Here is a 19,702-nt window from a genome sequence, read left to right as displayed (position 1 = left end):
GGGAAGTGAATTTGGCGATACGGGTAAAGGATGAATAGTACAATAATTACTTATGTTCATACGACACATACTACATGGACCGCCCAAAAATAAAATTTTTATCGAGTACAGAAAGATACGAAACATTAAAAAATTTAACATAAAATAGGAATAAGTATCTAAGCTGATATTATGACTACAGCACTTATCTTTTTTTTGTGTTACAGTACTATAATTATACATATGTTAATATTTCATAATTATGCAATTAGATGCAAAAAAGATAAGTATTTACACAAATGCCAGAATATCATCTTTTTTTTTAATATCACAAGTATAAATGCATATGTATCTTTATATTTACTCTTATTATAAAGAAATTTTTTAAATAACCATAATAACAATCGCAGAACTGTTAAGTGAGAGCCTTACTGAAGAGTCCATACTAGCAGATCTTGGACGAAACACTCACTTTCTCTCTTCTCTCATTGTGTCTAAGGTATAGGTCTGTTAGGTGAGAGAACAATCACAGAAAAAAAAATTAATTAACAAATGTAACAACCATTCTCAGTTTAGGCTCACTTAAATATATGAAACAACACGGAAGTATCGAAAAGAAATTTTGTACAATGTAGTAAAATATCTTCTGCAAAAAGCAAAACTATCTTACTAAAAGCTTTCGATTTTTTGTCAAGATTCCATCGGTACTTTTAATTATTCTCGTGTTACTAAAGTAACATAGTCTCAACACCTTAACACTTTAAACAACAGAATGTATCGAAAATCGATGCGACCGATTGTTTCAGCAAAACATTATAACACAGTGTCTCTTATCTACTAGTTAAATCTCGCTATTTATCAATATTGCCTGAAAAAATAATCCAAAAGATATTTTCCGCGACGATTTAGTGACTGGCAGACGGGGCCGATAAACGAAAGATTCTCTCCGCAGATCGAACGATACTCTCAATTCTCTTAATGCCAGAGGAACGCTCGGTATAATTCAACAAGGGTGCTAGCTGATAGTCGTAAGTGATGGACATTGGTAATGTGCTGCATCTGCTTTGCCACGAGGCGGAGGAGTGTTCTCGGCTGTTCGAGCTTTTATTAAACAGCCTCTTTGTTCTGTGGAAAAGATACACAAAAGCGAGAATGATTGTCTCGTTGAAAAAAAGAAACGGAAAAGAACGAAAAAAAATTAAATTCTCCGAAGAAGATTACACTTCTCTAAAAGCACTTCTCCATTTAGGTATGTGGTTCACGCTCACTCGCGATATCGTTTCACAATATTTTCACAATCGTGGATTTAGTAATTCAGAAATGTTAATAATACGATAAATTGCGTAACATTTTCTACGACACGTCGTCTATTACAGACATATACTTGCTGATATTTAATAACAATTGAAACGTGTGCCCCGTTATTAATTTATGACTAACAACATTATATATTTAAACAGAAAAATAAATATCGAGAAAGAAATTCGAAAAATCTTCGATGATGTAATTGTTACCAAAACAAAGTCAAAGTCGAAGGGAGTATCACGAGTTGCTAAATGAACGCGGAAAAGCGTGAACTCGGTAAATCGATGGTTGGATTCGTGTCTTTTCCATGGTAGACTAATTTCACTTGGCCCAGAAACTCTGAGTATAAACGTATGGTGCGGATGGGAGGGAAGAAATCTTTGGAGAATAGCGAAGAGGGGTACCGAAAGAAAAGTATAACATCCCTGTTTCGAAGACCTTGCAATCTCTTCTCCCCATTCACCGTTGCTAGTTCTTGCGCCACCCACATTTCGTGCACTCCAGTGACGTCACACAGAATACATCGTGGAACCGGCACAGTCGCCGTTAAATGGGGTGAGCCAACACTCCTCTTCAACCCCATGAAAAGTCTTATCCGACCAATGGGGGAACTTCGTACTACTGTGCGTCGACCAATCGCGAACAGATCGTCATTGAGAAGGACACGTACACGGAGGGGACCGAGGTCTTAAGAAGAGCAGAAGACACTGGTACCGGGACATTGTCGCACGCGGTGCTTAGAGGGACGATTCATTGGATTAACAGCTATTGCCGATTCCGTCGAGAGAAACTGTTTCAGTGTTATCCAAGTTCAACATTTAGATAGATTTTTAAATAGAAATACTTACTTGCATCGTTCGATTGATTTTCTTATTGGTGAGCGAAAATATTATATGTTACAGTATAGATAGAAAATTTTGTAGAAAAATTAGAAAGTTTGTTCAGTTTGAATCGAGGATCAGTATGAGTGGTTCCGGAAAGGGCCTTCTCGGGGTGTGGCTATACAGAAGAGGCGAACACTGGGCCATTAAAGAAGGAAGTCCCATACATAAGTCGAGCGATGTGCGTTGATTTTTGAACTGTTGTTACAAAATACAAAATGCTTTTTTTAACTCGTTGTTCTTTCTTCTTCGACAAATTCATGTTCCGAGTTTCTTAATTGTTCCAAGCTGGAGCAATCTTTCTAATCCTCCTTTTCTTGAGACCTTTTCTCGTACCTATATGTATTTCATTCTTAAGATTATTACGTGACTTAAGACAATGTAGAAAATCGAAGCAAATAACGAGGGAAAAAAGGCGGTTGGGTGTGTGGTAAAAGTTAAACATAACGCATGGATATGTTCTTTCATTCGTTCAGATCCCCATGGTCGAGCGGAAATCAAACAGCGATAATAAAAATTCTGTCGTTTTTTCCTTGAAAAACCAAATCGGTGGCTTGGCACGAGCTCTGCAAGTTTTTCAGGTATGATGTTTAACGATATTACACAGGGCCTAATATCCACCCACTCTCACGCACGTCTGTCTCACCCACGTTAGGATCAGAAAGGAAATAGAATTTTGAAAATTTATTCTTGCATACATATAAATAATAATACATTTTTTAATCTGTCATTTTTCATAAAAATATGTTAACATTACCTTATTAACACTTACCTTTCTTTAAAAATCGATATTTGATTATTTACCAACTACAGAATCCTTATAGACAATAAAGATATCTGTAACATCTTTTTAAAGTGTCCTCTAACATTAGAAACATTAGAATGCGTAGAAACTTTCATGAAAATGTACCAATGTATTTTTAAATCAATATTCCGTAAAGGACCTGGGTGTGAATGTTATTCATATCGAGTCACGGAAATCATTGCGTCGCGGCTCCGAATTCGAAATTCTCGTCGATGTTGAATGTGATTCGAAAAGAATGGAACAGTTGACGAGGATGTTGAGCCGAGAAGTCGCTGCCATTAATTTGGCACAGTACGAGCAAACAGGAAATATTCCTCATGCTCCATCACTTTCCGCCGCTCCGAGTTTTGGTAAGTCATTAATAGATTTTATTTCTTCGTTAAATATCATTTTACATTGTTTAAATTTTGTACTTAAACTTCTAACTTTTTTACTATCAATTAGAAGTTTATAATACCTACTATTAATTTTTACTAAAAATTTAAAATTTAAACGATCATTTCATCGAACGATAATTCTTTTAGAGCAATTTCGTTGAATGATTTTTTACAATCAAAATCACTTTTAAAATAAAAAACTTTCCTGAACCAACAAGTGCTGATCATGTTCAAACTTTATAGATTTCAGCGAAGTAGATATGCCCTGGTTTCCACGAAAAATATCGGATCTAGATCAAGCTCAAAATGTGCTCATGTACGGATCCGAATTAGACGCGGATCATCCAGTACGTTTCTGTTTTCAAACACTGTTCTCTCTTGTTAAATACGTAGTACCTAAGATATATGCAACATTATATAATACGTTTAATTCAATATTTCCAGGGCTTTAAAGACCCGGTGTATCGCAAACGTCGTGTGCAATTCGCGGATATCGCAAACAATTACAGATAGTACGTTAAAAAAAAATCAATGATCTTTTACGAAAAAAAATATAATTATCAAATACGATATAAAACACTACTAACGTTAATTTTCTTTTAGTGGTCAACCAATTCCTCGCGTTCAATACACGCCAGAGGAGATCAGAACTTGGTTCGTAAATTTACATCAATGCGTTACGTATTTTCTTTTTTTTTTTTTTATTTGTTAAAAAGATGTTTTAACATTGTTCCGATAAAAATAAATATGTTCGTTGTGTGTATGAAGTTTCTGATAAAACTTTCGCTCATTGCAAGAAATCTTCGTACGTGCTTCGACAAACATGAAAGCAATCTATGACGGAGAAGAACAAATTCTTTTGATAACTTCGCAAGATTTCCCTTCAATTACGAAACGATATCCTAGTTCTACCAGTATAACAAGGAAAGTTTCAACTTCACCCGTCGCCTACGGGACGTATGAATCAGCCAAGATTGGCCCGCGTTGAATGCACTCCTTAATTGTCCTTATTTAATTTATCCTCGCGATCTTCGAGTGACTTCCCTAACACGATTTTCTCCAGATGTGTATACGAGAAGCGTGGATAAGTAATCTAGTTTCGTTGAAACCTACGAGACATATTCAAGAATGAGAAGATTTAACGCCAATTAATTTAAAACTTAACATCATCGTTAATAATATTTATAAATAATTCTTTGCAATTTTATGTTCTTAAAATTTATCAATGAATAACATTCGTTTTCTATAGGGGAACCGTTTTCCGCGAATTGCATCAGCTTTATCAGAAACATGCTTGTAAGGAATATCTGGAAAATTGGCCAAAACTGGAGAAATACTGTGGCTATAGGTAAAGATTCTTCTTAGGATTAAATCAAATGATATCAAACATAATTAATTTAAATAAACTTCATATTTGATCGACAGAGAGGATAATATACCACAGTTGCAAGATGTAAACGTTTTCTTGAAGCGTAAGTATACGATTAATGATAATAGAATTATTTTAATTAGAAATGAATGAAAAATAAACAAATACAATTTGTCTATGATACTATTAGGTACAACTGGATTTCAACTTCGACCCGTAGCAGGCTACCTTACACCAAGAGATTTTTTGGCCGGTCTTGCTTTTCGAGTATTTCATTGTACACAATACATTCGACATTCATCCGATCCTTTTTATACGCCTGAACCGTGAGTAATTTAAAAGTGTATAAATCATATTAAATAACATAAATATGTTGTACACATAGTAAATAGATAATATAGATAAAAGTAAAGCTAGATAAAATTAAAGAATAAAAATAAAGCTGTAAACATATTTTCTTACTATTTCTTCTTTGTATTTTTCCTTTTTTCTTTTAACTCTATTGAATTATTTATAGGGACTGCTGTCACGAATTGTTAGGGCACATGCCGCTTCTGGCGAATCCAAGTTTCGCACAATTCTCGCAGGAACTTGGACTTGCTTCGCTTGGAGCTTCGGACGAGGACATCAATAAATTGGCAACTGTAAGTGTTCTATGCTCCAGGTAGTTTCTTACTTTCATCAAAAATTTATAAAAGCTCATTTCACGAGTGTAAAGAACGTCATATTAAAGAAATTAATATTTATAAATAAGAAGAAAATTCAGAAAACAAGAAGATTGTATTTTATGTTAGCTTTAACTGTAGAAGTCATTAACTATGTTGAGCTCGTCCTTGTTTTATTTTTATTTTTAGCTCTATTTCTTTACGGTGGAATTTGGATTATGCAAGCAAGATGGTATACTTCGCGTTTACGGAGCTGGTTTATTGTCTTCTGTCGCGGAACTGAAACATGCTGTGTCCGTTCCCGAGAAGACGTTCCGATTCGATCCAGAAGTGACTTGCAAGCAAAAATGCATCATTACCGCGTTTCAAAATGCGTACTATTACACGGATAGCTTTGAAGAAGCAAAAGAAAAAATGCGGTAATGTTGTACATACTTTATTCTTCCGAAATTCTAAAATATTAAAATATAATAAAAATATTCCAAAATTTTAAAATATTGAAATAAAAATACAATAAAAAAGAAGATTGTAAAAGGAATATCAATTTCTGCTTTTAGAACATTTGCGAACCAAATACAACGACCTTTTGGATTACGCTATAATCCCTACACTCAATCAGTGGAAGTTCTCACGGACGCTCAAAAAATCACGGCGGTAGTCAGTGAACTTAGGGGTGACCTCTGTATCGTCTCAAATGCCCTAAAGAAGATACACGAACAGGATGATACGGTGGACGTTGAGAGGATAACCAGCCTTTTAACGCAAGGTATCGAATTACCTCAAGATTCTTCGTCTTCTGACAGCGATGTTGATAGAAGTCCTAATGTCGAGTCGCCTGAGAAACCAATAAAAAATCAGAATAAAAACTATTCTTCTGACAATATTGTTGTTAACTCATGAACGTTATTTCTGTAAACGTAGTCTGCGAATAGAACTATCAAAATTAGAAATTATGATTGTACGTATATAATTATAGAGTTTAGCAATATGTATATGAAATATGCACAGTTGTCTATGCTTGTAGAAAACGATATTTAAATTAGAAGATTACTAAAGTTGCACTGAGTAGAATGAAAATGAATAAAAAATTATGTGAAGTATAGTAATCAAAAGTTTTAATATACTAACATATTTACTTTCATCATAAAATATCCTGTTACGTGTGAATCATATTGTTTTAAAAAACTCGTCTGATTTTCTCTTTGATACGGTCTATAACATGTTTTTTGATATTAACAATTATCTTTTTTTGCTTTATCGAGATCCCTACGACAAATACGTATCAACAATCGATAAATAAAATTCAAAAATTTATAGTTAGCATCTTATTTCTTTTATTTATCAAACATCAAAATATCATGATTATTTTTGTAATATATTAATTTCATATATTGTTTAAGTTATATATGTATATATTATGCGTATATAAATTAAATATCATACTTTAAGAACTGTTTCTATGAGTAAAATAACTGTAGTACGTTCTAGATAGATTCGTACTTCGACACACCTGTTTCATCTGTTGCGTTCATATTTAGTTGCATACAATCGAAGGTTTAAAGAGGTTATCAAAAAGTTAACTGTTAATAAAATACAAAAAAGGAAAATGTATTCAAAACGCCTTAAGTGTATTCATATTTGGCACAAATAATTCTACTAATAATTTGGCAGTACACTTTAATAAATGTTAAATAAACGAAAAGACATTTATCAGATGAATGAAACAATATTTAATTAACGAAATGACTAATCGGACAAATATTCCTTAAAAGAAACAATGTTATACCTTCCACTACCAGGAAGGTAATATATGAGTCTGGAATATTTAAATGAATGTATGTTTTCTTAATAACTATATTTTAAATACGCTTGCATATAAATATGGCGCAAATACAAACTTCGAGCGCGGATGGACTACCAAAGCACTTTGTCACCGCTATGCGTACACTTTTTGATATAATGGATGACCAAAATACAGGGTTTGTAAAATTTTCTGATATTGAAGGCAGATGGCAAGATGATGGAACGCAAGGTCTACCAAAAGGTGTTTTGGACAGCCTTAAAAAAGTCACTCCACCTAATGGATTATTGTCTTTTGAAAGATTTTGTACAGGACTCAAGATATGTTTGCTACAAATTCAAACAGATGGTGACTCTAAAAAACATGATGGTCAACCAAATAGACCACCATCTGCTCCAATACTTATACCTGATAATCAAAATAAAACAACATGGACATCTCCAAATACAGCAACTATTAGGCCAAATAATGCTATATCACAGCAACGTACCTTAAGCATGCCACAATTATTAGCAGGTCGAAAAGATGTTAATCATACACACTTAGAATTAATGGATAGTAGAGGCGGTCCTGAATTGAAGCTAAATAAGGCATATGGACCTCCTAAACCTCCACGGATGGGTGCTGCATTAGAAGCTAGAACTATTAATTCAGAAAGAAATTTTGACAAATCTGAAATTCGAACTGTATTACAAAATTGGCAGATGGGTTTGTTAATGAATGATGATAAAGCTATAGAAAAAAGACAATTACCAACGGTAAATTATAGATCTGACACTAGAACATTATTAAGACCAACCAGAGTATTGGGAGATGGTAAAGCAGTTGAGTTACAAAATAATCAAGTTGGCTTACAGCCTAAGAAACCGTTAAATAGACGCAGAGAACCTAGGCGTCATACGTTGCAGAATGGTATTGATTACAATATGGTAAAGATATTCTTCTCTAGGATTCCCAACTAACGATTGGTGATTGGTGTTGGGTATGCATGAAATTTGGTGATTATTAACATGTAGACCATAATACAATTTATACTAAATTCAGCATAGTATATAATATGTTTATATTATATTTTAATACATAGTTGGGAAGCCTGTTTCTTAATTTTTAACAGCAGTAACTATTTGATAGCTCTCTTTTTTAGATGAAAAGAATGAAACAGATTGAACAAGAGAAAGATGTATTACTTCAAGGTCTAGCTGCAGTTGATAAAGCTAGAGAATGGTATTTGAAACAAATATCTGCTACTCAGGAAAAAATTAAACATCTTGGGCGTATGGGATCTCATGTGGTATCAAATATGCTTTCCAACTTTATAAAATTATCTGAAATATTCTGTGTTAACGTGTATGATTTTATTTAGGAACAATGGACAGAGGCACAGCAAGAACGTTTAGAATTACAACGTGCTCGCGTCTTAGAAGTCAACAGACACTTAGCTGCACTAATAAGTAGTTGGGAACGTGGTGGACTTCCTCTTCACATGAATCTTGCGTTTCTTAGCACTCCTACATCGACCCAACTTCAGCAAGATATATTATCTAGGTTAAAGCAACAGAATCATAGACTAACAGAGGTAAATGAAATAAATATATATGTAATTAATAATATATTTAATTCACATTTGATGATTAAAAATTAGGAAGTCAGTAAAAAAAGCCAACGGATAGCATTACTTGAACAAGAAAAGGACAACTTGGTACGAGAATTGTATAATAGACAAAGTGGTATAGTTCAATCTAGAAGAGCAACAATGATTCATGAACAACATGATCAAACATTCATGTAAGGTACTAACAGTTAATATTTTAATTCTTTTATGTATAACATAAAATTATATTTTACATAAATATTGTTCTTTTAGAATATAAATAAACAAGAAGATTTGCCTTTGATGATATAATGAATTACATGCAAAATATCAGATACACATATATTTAGAAAAATAATTAAAATCATTGTTATAAACTTTTATATCTGTTATATGTGTTGAAATATTTTAAATATCTGCATAAAACATGAAATATTTGTGTGAAATATTCACAGTACTAATACTCGAATGTACTTATACATTGTAAATGAAGTCTTAAATTTTTTATAATCCGTCCAAGTCTCAAAAGAGAGATTATGTTCTTCTCTAATAAATTATTATTCTAATTAATAAATTGCCTTGACCTAATTTTTTATTTTATTACGATATCATAATCTTAGTTTATACGCAAAATTAAATATGTTCGTATTACATTTTTGAAACTGATTATCCTTATCTTATAAACAACTATCCACAAAAGAAAATTGAACGAATAAATTATACACGTTCCGTACTGTAAACTGTAAGCTACATCTACTTCCGGAATTATGACTGTACGTGTCAAATGTTATCGAACTTTAAAATGTGATAATGTACTTCCCTAACCACCCAGCGTTACTATTGGCACTAAATTTACTTAAAAAAATAAGTGTCATTGCAAAAATGTACAATATAAGAGAAATATGGTAAAAATTAACGTTCGTTGGCATTCTATTTCAACTATAAAAGATATTTTAGTTACAAAAGTAAAGAGCTAATAATGTTTTCTGCCGACCATGTGTTCTGTTTAGAAAAACATGTGCGGAATCATATAACGGACTGGGGCTAATCCCGACCGATATAACGTTCCGTGTCTCAGGTCATATTAGTCCGGAATCTCAAGACCTCTCTCGTTATTTTGTTTAAAATAATATATAAATGCACAAATGAACGATATTGATAATAAAAAATTATAACAAATTTTGAAAAAGTATTAAATTTAAAATTAACTGAACAAAAGTCCAAAATATAAATAATAATTCATATCGGTAGAACAAATGAAATTGTAAATCTATATGTATATGTTTGTTAGAAATATATTATATATAGTCAGTGGCTTATTTTACACCCCACGCATGGTTCTTTAGCTTAGTAGAGTCTGGTGGGTATACTAGCTAAGCGCGTTAGTCCGCATTTAGTTAATAGTCATAGTCATTAAGAGGCAGTTGCCTCTGCTGCTGTCCGGAGTCGGCTAGTCGGAGTTCAGTTCAGTTGACGCGTTCAGCGAGTATAGATGCTAGCTGACATAGGGAACGTTGCATTGGAGCACAAATTTTATCCTCGCGATAGTGAATGTGTAAAGAACCCCCTTTTAACGAACGACCTTTAACCCTACTGAGTTCAAGTAATAGCCTAACTGCAGGCGCTGGTCGTCGATCTCTGTCTTCTGACATCTACAATTATCTGGATTATCGTTATCGGAACAGTTCTCCCCCGGATTTTGTGAGAGCTTTAAGCCCATCATGCTACCAAGACTGATACTACCAATAATTCTGCTACTCGTTATTATAGGTACGAACACGTTACTTGCGTTTCACTAGAATTTTCATACTGATTAAACATATCAGAGAGGATCGAGAAATCGATATTTCGCTTACGATAACGTAATTTATATGGCGGTATGTTATCACTATGAAAATTTTTCTTCTAATTTAATCGGCATATTGCAACTGTATTTTATCATTTCATAATAACTTACTTCTGCATGCGTGTCTTCATCAATTGTATAAAGATGACCTTAAGAAATATAAAAATTACATTAATAAATTTTTAAATTTGAAGGCGATAGATTTTATTTTAAGATCATGGAAAAGTTATTTTCGTATGATATTATTTGTACTACTTTCCTTAAACAACGTTGATTTGAATGTTGAATAGTAACTCTCTAATAGTAATTTGCTTAAGATAAAATAAATGCAACCGTTCTGTTAAAAGAAACGTCTCGGTTCATTCACCGAGTAGACAGATAATGTGTCACGATAATAAAGCGTACTTTCAATGATGCACATTCCGCGTTTCTTCTCGATTGTACCTTATGAAATATGTTTACAATTAAATTTCGTCTTTTGCATGAATAAGAAGAAATATATTTAAGCATGAATTTATTTATAGAAGAAAATAATAGTAATTTCTGATGCATACCCGAAAATCAATTAACCCGCGCAGACATGCTTTATCTCGTTAAATGTTTATCAATCTAGACAAGTGGGAAGTGCAGTGGACACATCCGGTACAAATATGTAGTTGCCTCTGGCAGCGTGTTTCTTCGTAGCATTATCTTTTCAGGGTAAATAAACTGCAGATATATTCACTGCGAACAGAAAATGTTGTAGAAAATGTGCAATTTATAACTTATTGTTTCAATATTTATCGCATTATTTCGTAATACAAAATTATTTTTATTACTAATAAAGTTTGTTCTATTTCCAAATGAATATTCATTTAATTTCACTAAATTTTAATCCACTTAGTTATATTAGAAGTTACATAATTGATTTCATATAGAGACTTATTTATCATCTACTGATAGAAGTAATATTCTTTTATGCTATTGTCATTTAATCCGATGGTAAACGTTTTATATTCCGCTTATTGTTGTTTCCAGAATCACACATAAAATACAATATGAATATTGTATTAAATTATATATTTCCATACTACTCTTAATATGTATTAAATTATATATTTCCATGCTATTCTTAATAAAAGAAGGGAACTAAAAAATTAATTACTTTGTGTCTTTTTTATAGTTTAAATGATATACATATTGATATTTATGAAAATAACATAAAAGATACGACGAATAGTTAGAATTTGATTATTATGTGCTGTATCATATTGTTATATGTATATTTACTAAGTACTTCGATTTGGTTTAAATAATAGGCACATTATCAAAAGCTTGCGATTTGGATCAAATGCAATATGGATGTCGTATCTATAATGCACAATGCAGATGCGGTTACGGTTGTTCTTCTGAATACAGATACAATACTAACGAAGATTGCAAAGAAGCGTTAAGAGGTAATAACTTACCTGTTAATTTTATCCACGATATTAAATATCACTGTTAAACTTGTTCATAGATACTTAGACGAATACATATAAGTATCCAATATTAATACTGGGAGAATTAACCGATTGCTTTTTATTATTTTATTATTATTTTTTAGGTAGGCGTAGTGATATATGTTATAGATCGAAACCTTGTTTGAATGGAGGATCATGTTTGCAAATATCATCAGATCCTGGATTTAAATGTCGCTGCGAAGGAACTGGTTATTACGGACCACATTGTGATAAACGTTAGTAATTATTATCATCGATAAGTAATGATTATAATTATAAACTTTGCAGACATATATTTTACTAACTAATTGATAACTATTCAATTCGGTACTAAACACAATCTGCTCAATTTTCAATTATTTAAAAATGCTAATAATATATTATTTAAAATTGAAGTATTGTTTTAATATAAAATTGAATAAGACTAGTAAATAGAAAATATAACAAAACATTTTTTAATGAAATGATACATTTTGCAGCTTGCCCAGGACCAAATAACCAACGTTTTCGAGGACCATTTCCTTACGAGTGTGTTGTAATTTAATTTGTAATTTACCTTCTTTTAATCTATCAAAAATCAAATACATATTAAGTACAAAAAATAAACATATTTTGCGAAAATTTACACATCTTTGTACATACATAATAAATATATTGTATATATGATAATCGTCTTGTTACTAGAAATATTTTAAAAAATTATTAAAATACTACTTACAAATAATATTCATTAAAAAAATTATAATCTATAGAAATCTCAATTTTTTATATATTGTTTAAATCTCTGAAATTCATAGAAAGAAGATATATCTGATATTTTCACTGTTTATTCATCAATAATTTTACAATATGTATGCACATGATGTGTTGAATCCATGAGTTTTTGACAAACGTTTAGTTTGTATCGTGCTTGCGTTAATGCAAGTTGTTATTTTACTCCTTTCCTATTTTCTACATAATGCCACGTGTACCTCGCTTGCTGTTTCTGATGGCAGAACTTATAAAATGCAATTTTTTTATTCTTCACATAAGTACTTTTTGTAATTTTTTGTATTATATATCGACTGAATCCGTAATACTAGTTTGATTTTATAACACGAGACTGCATCAGGAACTTAACGACATGTATATATATTTATATGTTATATATTATCTAGGACAAACAATTGGCCAGTTGTAACTTTTTTTACAAATTCATAGACATTTTCTCCTCAATAGAGTAACATGTTACAATAATTTATATAGTAGAAAACACATGTCTGCTTCTTCCATTAAAAAATTATGTAAATTCACAAATTTTAGTAAATAATACGAATGCGTCTTCTTTGATTTTTTTGATTATATGGCCAATTAATATTATCACATATGCCGTGTATTGCATATGATTTCATTTCCGACTATTATACATTATTTTAACTGATCGCAATACACATTACGGGTAAAACAAATATTCTAAAGAAAATAATATAAATAAAGATTTTATCAACATGTACGTATATTTTTATAAAGACAGACGGGACATTATCTTTGAACGTTACAAACAGACAGGTTGTCAAACAGTTCAATGTTAAATTATTTTCCAATCTATAACTGTACCTATAATAAACTGAATGAAGGAAATATCTTAAAATTTTTTATTGAAAAGAAAATGTAGTAATTAAAAGTTTTAATAATATTTCGTAACCATTGTTCACAATTATAAAAATCTACATGCTTTTCGAAAAAAAGATTTTCAGTAAATTTTTTAAAGAAATTGAAATGGTTCAGACAAACTGCCTTTCTGATTATCTTCATACTTTATAAGATGATAAAATGACTCGTTGTGTTTTATTTTATATTCTTTTCTCAACAAGAAAATCCAATTGATTATTATCAATGTTATTATTGTTGTCACATTAGTCTCAATTTGGCAAATGTTTACGATGCTTATAATAATAATAATCTCGGTACCGAAGTGTATGGACTAAAAACAAGTAATGTAGATTACAATTTGGATAAGCAATAATCCTTTCAATACGACATTACTCTTGGATGGCACCAGGGGTATGCTGGGATCTTTCCTGACTAAATCCACGTGTGCCGTCTGGCCCTCTTGGTTGTCTAACTATTGTTAATTTAGGACCTGTGTCTTCCAAAGATGTAGTACGTAAACGGCTGATCAGACGTTCGGGTCGTTGTTGAACTGCATCACTGTATAATAAAGAAAATAGAATGATATATCAATTAATCAAGATATTAACGAAAAGAAAATATTTAAGTAAACAATTTAAAAAATTCACCTTAATCGCGTTACATTGCATGCAGATGATTTACCAGTACGTTGATTCGTAATCAAAACGAATTCAACCTGATCTCCTGGTTGAAGTATTGCATGATCTCGAACTTCGCTCATGTGGAAAAATAACTTCTTACCCTCATCAACTTCATAAGCAAGAAAACCGAAAGGACCTTTCACTGCATCAACTGTTGCTCTCCTCTTTTTCCTAACTGCTACGATATTACAGGCGTGACCTGCCGAATCAACCTGTAATTGTACAGGATCACCAGCTTGTAATAGTTCTCGTTTGTTGACAAGTCCCATAATTCTAAATTCATATTCCGGAGTATCTTCGTCTTCATTAGCGGCATTTATCTTTATTAAGCCAGCATACTCTGCCTGGTCAGGATTTGCACTTCGTAAAGGTCTAATAACCGTTCCATCAAGTACTTCGCTAACTGGCGTTGGCCTAGGAATGCTTCCACGAGGTAGCAATGTGACGTATTCCGCGGCTACGCAACCACCATTACCTCTATTATTTCCAGAACTGATCGTACATTCAATATCAGCTCCTACTTCCAAAGCTCCTACATCCCCTTCAAAATTGCTAGAAAATAGAAATGATGAAAATATAAAAAGATGATAAAAAAATAGAAATATAATAATATTTTCTTAAATACGTATATGTTAATTATTCACCTGAAGTGAAAAAATATTTCTTTATCATGATTTACAGTCTCAATAAAACCAAATCCATCTTTAAGTGCAGCAATGAAACCTTGACAAACTTGATCATTCAATTTTTTGTTGCCATTTTGAGTTTTTTCACCAGAAGAGTTCACTAGAGATATGTCAACTGCAACAAGTTCTTTATTTCGTTTTACTTGACAGATACTAAATTGAACCTGAAACACTAATACTTTAAAAGAAATGCATTAATAAAATTACAATAGTACATATATATATATATTAATATACCTTGTCACCAAGTCTTGGAATATTCTTAGGATCACAATCTTTACTAAAGAAAATAACGCTCTTTTGTTGATTTTCTTTTGTATATCCAATAAGACCAGGTACAACACCATTTATACCCTGAATTATAGTACCCAATAAATCTTTTTCTATAATTGTTTCGAATTGAACTGTACCAGCTGGTAAATGCTTCAACCTAATTGCACTTTGTCGATTGTTTGAAAATGAAGAGGATGGGTCCTAATGTAAAGATAATTAATTAAAATATATTTAAAATGTTAAAATAATTTCGAAAAATATGTAAATCATACTTACTTGAATTACTGTGAATTCGACCTCATCTCCTACACTAATTTCTCTATCAACATCCAAGACTTCATTAAAGTGGAAAAAAAGTCGTGTATCTCGATCTACACAACGAATAAAGCCAAATCCATCTTTGAGTGTAACTATAATGCCTTGTTCTCGTCTTTCGCCGGATACAGTAAAAGATTCAGATAACAATAAAATTTCAGTAGCTCTCTTGAGTTGATCTCTAGTATCTGTAGCAATACGAAATTGGACCCAGTCCCCATGTCTACAAATATAAAGTCATAATTATTTCAATGAAAATTAAAAATGAATAAAAATATTCTATAAATATACCTGAGAGTAAAATCTCCTTTTTGATCTTTATCACCAAAAGGAATCTCAACTTCAGAATGCTGTGTATCTCTATATCGAATTCTTCCAGGTAATGGATCATTCTGATGACGAGCTGCAGTGCCCCTTTCCAGAGGTTTCAATACTTGTCCTTTTACTACTTCATTGCTAACTTCTTCAAAAACTATTGAACCAGGTGGTAGCTTAGTAATATTACAAGCTACTTCTTTACCCTGAAATATTAACAATAATTAAATTTATCTCAACGAAACGCGCACGATAATTGTTCATGTAGAATGAAGAAAATATTTATACATTTCGTATTTGTATTGTAAATTCAACGTCATCTCCTAGTCTAAGTTCTTCTTTCATAGATTTAGCTTCGCTAAAGTGAAAGAAAATTTCCTTAACTACGTCAGCACGTTCAATGAAGCCGAAATTTTCTTTCATTGAGCATACAACTCCACGATAGCGAACTGGACGTGTTGGATTTTCCAACCTTACATGACATGCACCCAAATTTCCACTGTAATTAGCAGTATTGCATTAACTCTGTATTCTGCGACAATTTATAATGTATAAATATGATAAAAGTTGATAATAAATAAATGATTTACCGTTGAGTCTCAGCAATTTGAAATGACACTCTGTCACCAGCACGTAAAGTAACATTTCCTTCAACATCATCTTTCGTATATGGCAGAAAAAAACACTCTCCACGATTTTCATAACTGATACGTCCTTGTGTATCACCATTTGTATGCAATTCTGTTGTTACATTTCCAAGTACTCTTTCTTCATTTAGCACCTATATCATATATTTATGTGATTCTGTGCTCCTTATATATTATATTTAATACTTTAGATAATTTTTGTGTAAATATATTAATGATATACTAACCACTTCTGGAGCAATCTTACTAACAATACTAGCAATAGGTTTGCCTGTCCGTCGATCATAAGTCATTTCAAATTCAACGGGATCTCCAATTTTTAAGTGTTCTATATTACCACTAAATTGGCTAAAATGAAAGAACAACCTTGCTTGTCTTTCACAGCACTGTATAAATCCATATGAATGCTAAAAGAAAATAATAGTATTGTAATTATTATATGGTAAAACAAATATTAAAAAGCTAATAAAGAATAAGTAACAAGATCCTTACTAATAATTTTTCGATTATTCCAGTTTCTCGAGGTCCTTGATTCTCAAATTGATCTTGATAAGTAGAATTATTTGTTGTTGGCTCTTCCGTATAGCCAGTACTTCCTTCCATTCCTGTAAATGTTCCAAAAGGAAATCTGGTAACTTCATTACGTGACATTTTAGTGTTGGGATAACCGGCATATTGTATAGAATTTTTTCCATTCCCAGGAGGTGAATCCATCATATAATGATCACCACTATGATTGGTACCATTTCTGTAGATATTGGTTGTTGGTTGATGTGATCCCGTTATAACTTTGGGACTTGGTATAGTCATAGACTTGTAATCAAGTATTGCAGGGTCAGAGTTCATGATTGGCGGCTGGAACGTTTTCCACTGAGGATTTTTGGACATTGTCTCGAATTTGCAGAATTTTAAATGTAATCTTTACGTATAAGTTTTCCTCTTTTCTTGAAACAATTACTTAATTTCTTTTATGTTCACTTCTGTTTCACCACAATATATATTTATATATATATACTTATATTTAGAAATTTTTAGTCTTTTCAATTATTTAAGTGTTAACATAGATATCACAGAACGGTTCTTGGTACCTTATATCTTCATTCACTATTATAATGTTACAAGAACTTAATACAGAGGAAGAGAGGCTCTTTAAAATGCTGCAGAAATGCAGGCTCCTTTGTGACCAAGAAGTGGAAGGAAGGGTTTGAAAGTATTTTGACGTTTGTCATAAATTATTTATAAGAGAGTACCCAGGCAACTCTGTGCAAAATTGGCACTCTTTAAATACGAATACAAGTGTTTTATTAGTCAAGAGCAGCACAATCTCAGCCGCAATCACAATCACGGTCACTTTATAGCTCACCTAACTCTTTCTCACAAAGCTTGTGTACACAATATACAAATGAACAATATAGTTAATGTTGATTTACGAATTAATACAAGTACAAAATTCTTAGCACGTCATAGACCATTGATACTTTCCATATATGTATGCACATGTTATAACAACTGTTTGATATTTACTCAATTTAGCGTACACTAGAACAACTGTGTTCCTTTTAAACAGCAGTCATCCTTTATAAAAGGAGTAAATCAAAAAACATAGGAGATTTAAAAGATAAATGTTGACTTGAAAATCCTCAGATGTCTTCAATGCGTGCTGAGTGTGATTGTGTTGTTCCAATATTTCTATGTTAGCGTTTCTTTCTTCAGCATTTAATTATGGAATTTACAGTAAGCCTTGGTTTCAAAAATGTCCTAAACTAACAATTACACAAGCTGAAATAAAAAACATTTATTTAATTAATATAATCAAGCACACATTAAAGAAATAAAAATGTATTATCATAATGATTATGAGCTTTATGAAAATAATAGTAAGTAATTACTTTTCCTCTTAATACTTAAAAAAGTATCTACAATAATATACTAAGTTATATGATTATATCTAAAGAAGATTCTTTATGTTAAAATAAAAAAATAAACAATATTGTTTATGTATCTTAGATAAAGTATTATACATTTGTAGTAATAGATTATTTTATAAACATATTGGAATATAAAATTAAATTATTTGTTTCTTATTATGATTTTAATTTGTAATTATAAACTTTTACAACATGCAAAATTAAAAAATTAGCTATCATAAATCAGAACAGAAGTGTTATTCTAACTAAAGTAAAAAAATTGTTATCAGAAATAAAAAGAATAATATCTCATTTGTATATATAGGTTATTATATATATTTTTCAACCCACAATATTCAAATATATATAGCATTCTAAAATATATTTCTTGTGATCTATTTGTGGTTACATATGAGATAAATAAGATATTTACAATAATTGACTGCCAGTTTGACATTGACTTTTTATACTCCAACTGGCACTGTTTCTTCATTGCCTTTTATTTATTTTTCGAAATTTTACTCGTATTCAAAGTCTCATTTATCGATATGATGCAATTAGTCAAAACATCGTTATCATTAATTTATCATTTAAATCATAATTCTCGAACTTTACTGTAAATGGGATACAATACTTGAACACCCACATGAAAATGTTTGAAATATATGTAACAATATAAGCAATTACAAGTTTCTTTAAAAAGTAAATAAACAGACGTTTCATTCAACGGAATTTCATGCAAGATAATATTGAATTCAATATAACGATAACTGTTTATAGGATGTACCCAAACAAAAATCTGAAATATTGTACATGCTCGCTAGTTACGAGAATCTAATTTTTTATGAGGTCACTCGTTTCTTTGGGTATCATAATGATTTATCAAAGTCCCGTATGCATATAAAATATATATACAATTGTCAGGAAGCAAATAATTCTGCTAATTATAAATGTTTCATTGCAAAGCTCATAATCGAATAGCTTTAAAAAGATTTATAAAACTCACCACGACACAGCACAGCACTGACGACATGCCGCCATGTTGAATGTCAACATTCAGTATTCACATACAAAACAGGAGCAACTACAGAGTGACTACAGCTAAAAATTTGGGTTCATAGCCATCTGGTAATATTGCTACAAAAAC

General features: G+C 31.4%; 4 protein-coding genes across 8 annotated transcripts; 3 read left to right on the top strand and 1 right to left on the bottom strand.

The window, feature by feature from the left end:
- Positions 1 to 536: 536 nt before the first annotated feature.
- On the top strand, positions 537 to 6,472 carry Trhn (tryptophan hydroxylase). Of its 4 annotated transcripts, XM_076619984.1 has the most exons (14): positions 599 to 1,228; positions 1,440 to 2,160; positions 2,230 to 2,346; positions 2,642 to 2,746; positions 3,107 to 3,320; positions 3,591 to 3,694; positions 3,792 to 3,859; positions 3,951 to 4,001; positions 4,597 to 4,695; positions 4,773 to 4,819; positions 4,907 to 5,042; positions 5,234 to 5,360; positions 5,571 to 5,800; positions 5,939 to 6,472. In XM_076619984.1, exons 3-14 carry the CDS (start codon positions 2,248 to 2,250, stop codon positions 6,279 to 6,281), a joined length of 1,623 nt encoding a protein of 540 aa, XP_076476099.1. In that variant the 5' UTR covers positions 599 to 1,228; positions 1,440 to 2,160; positions 2,230 to 2,247; the 3' UTR covers positions 6,282 to 6,472. The 4 variants fall into 4 exon arrangements, with proteins under 4 accessions (XP_076476104.1, XP_076476099.1, XP_076476094.1 ...); XM_076619979.1 differs by having other exon boundaries at positions 1,440 to 2,346; XM_076619989.1 differs by lacking the exon at positions 5,939 to 6,472 and having other exon boundaries at positions 537 to 1,228; positions 1,440 to 2,346; positions 5,571 to 5,804.
- A 428-nt stretch (positions 6,473 to 6,900) lies between these two features.
- On the top strand, positions 6,901 to 9,303 carry LOC117153444 (suppressor APC domain-containing protein 2). Of its 2 annotated transcripts, none has more exons than XM_033327508.2 (5): positions 6,901 to 8,111; positions 8,327 to 8,473; positions 8,546 to 8,758; positions 8,825 to 8,972; positions 9,047 to 9,303. In XM_033327508.2, the coding sequence occupies exons 1-4, from the start codon at positions 7,263 to 7,265 to the stop codon at positions 8,969 to 8,971; spliced, it is 1,356 nt and encodes a 451-aa protein (XP_033183399.1). In that variant the 5' UTR covers positions 6,901 to 7,262; the 3' UTR covers position 8,972; positions 9,047 to 9,303. The 2 variants fall into 2 exon arrangements, with proteins under 2 accessions (XP_033183399.1, XP_033183398.1); XM_033327507.2 differs by having other exon boundaries at positions 8,825 to 8,967; positions 9,047 to 9,302.
- Positions 9,304 to 10,158: 855 nt separating this feature from the next.
- On the top strand, positions 10,159 to 12,706 carry LOC117153446 (uncharacterized). Its single transcript, XM_033327513.2, has 4 exons — positions 10,159 to 10,543; positions 11,918 to 12,055; positions 12,205 to 12,336; positions 12,580 to 12,706. The coding sequence occupies exons 1-4, from the start codon at positions 10,495 to 10,497 to the stop codon at positions 12,642 to 12,644; spliced, it is 384 nt and encodes a 127-aa protein (XP_033183404.1). The 5' UTR covers positions 10,159 to 10,494; the 3' UTR covers positions 12,645 to 12,706.
- A 201-nt stretch (positions 12,707 to 12,907) lies between these two features.
- On the bottom strand, positions 12,908 to 19,679 carry Unr (cold shock domain-containing Unr). The gene is made up of 11 exons (XM_033327498.2): positions 19,562 to 19,679; positions 17,141 to 18,427; positions 16,876 to 17,055; positions 16,592 to 16,782; positions 16,290 to 16,500; positions 15,978 to 16,207; positions 15,648 to 15,909; positions 15,336 to 15,572; positions 15,057 to 15,262; positions 14,380 to 14,964; positions 12,908 to 14,290 (listed from the first exon to the last, which is right to left on the bottom strand). The coding sequence occupies exons 2-11, from the start codon at positions 17,534 to 17,536 to the stop codon at positions 14,122 to 14,124; spliced, it is 2,667 nt and encodes an 888-aa protein (XP_033183389.1). The 5' UTR covers positions 17,537 to 18,427; positions 19,562 to 19,679; the 3' UTR covers positions 12,908 to 14,121.
- Between the last annotated feature and the right edge of the window lie 23 nt (positions 19,680 to 19,702).

Source organism: Bombus vancouverensis, chromosome 1 (genome assembly GCF_051014615.1).
Source record: "Bombus vancouverensis nearcticus chromosome 1, iyBomVanc1_principal, whole genome shotgun sequence".
Lineage (NCBI taxonomy): Eukaryota > Metazoa > Arthropoda > Insecta > Hymenoptera > Apidae > Bombus > Bombus vancouverensis.
Note: the sequence above shows the minus strand (reverse complement) of the source record. Positions and strands in the feature narration are given on the sequence as shown.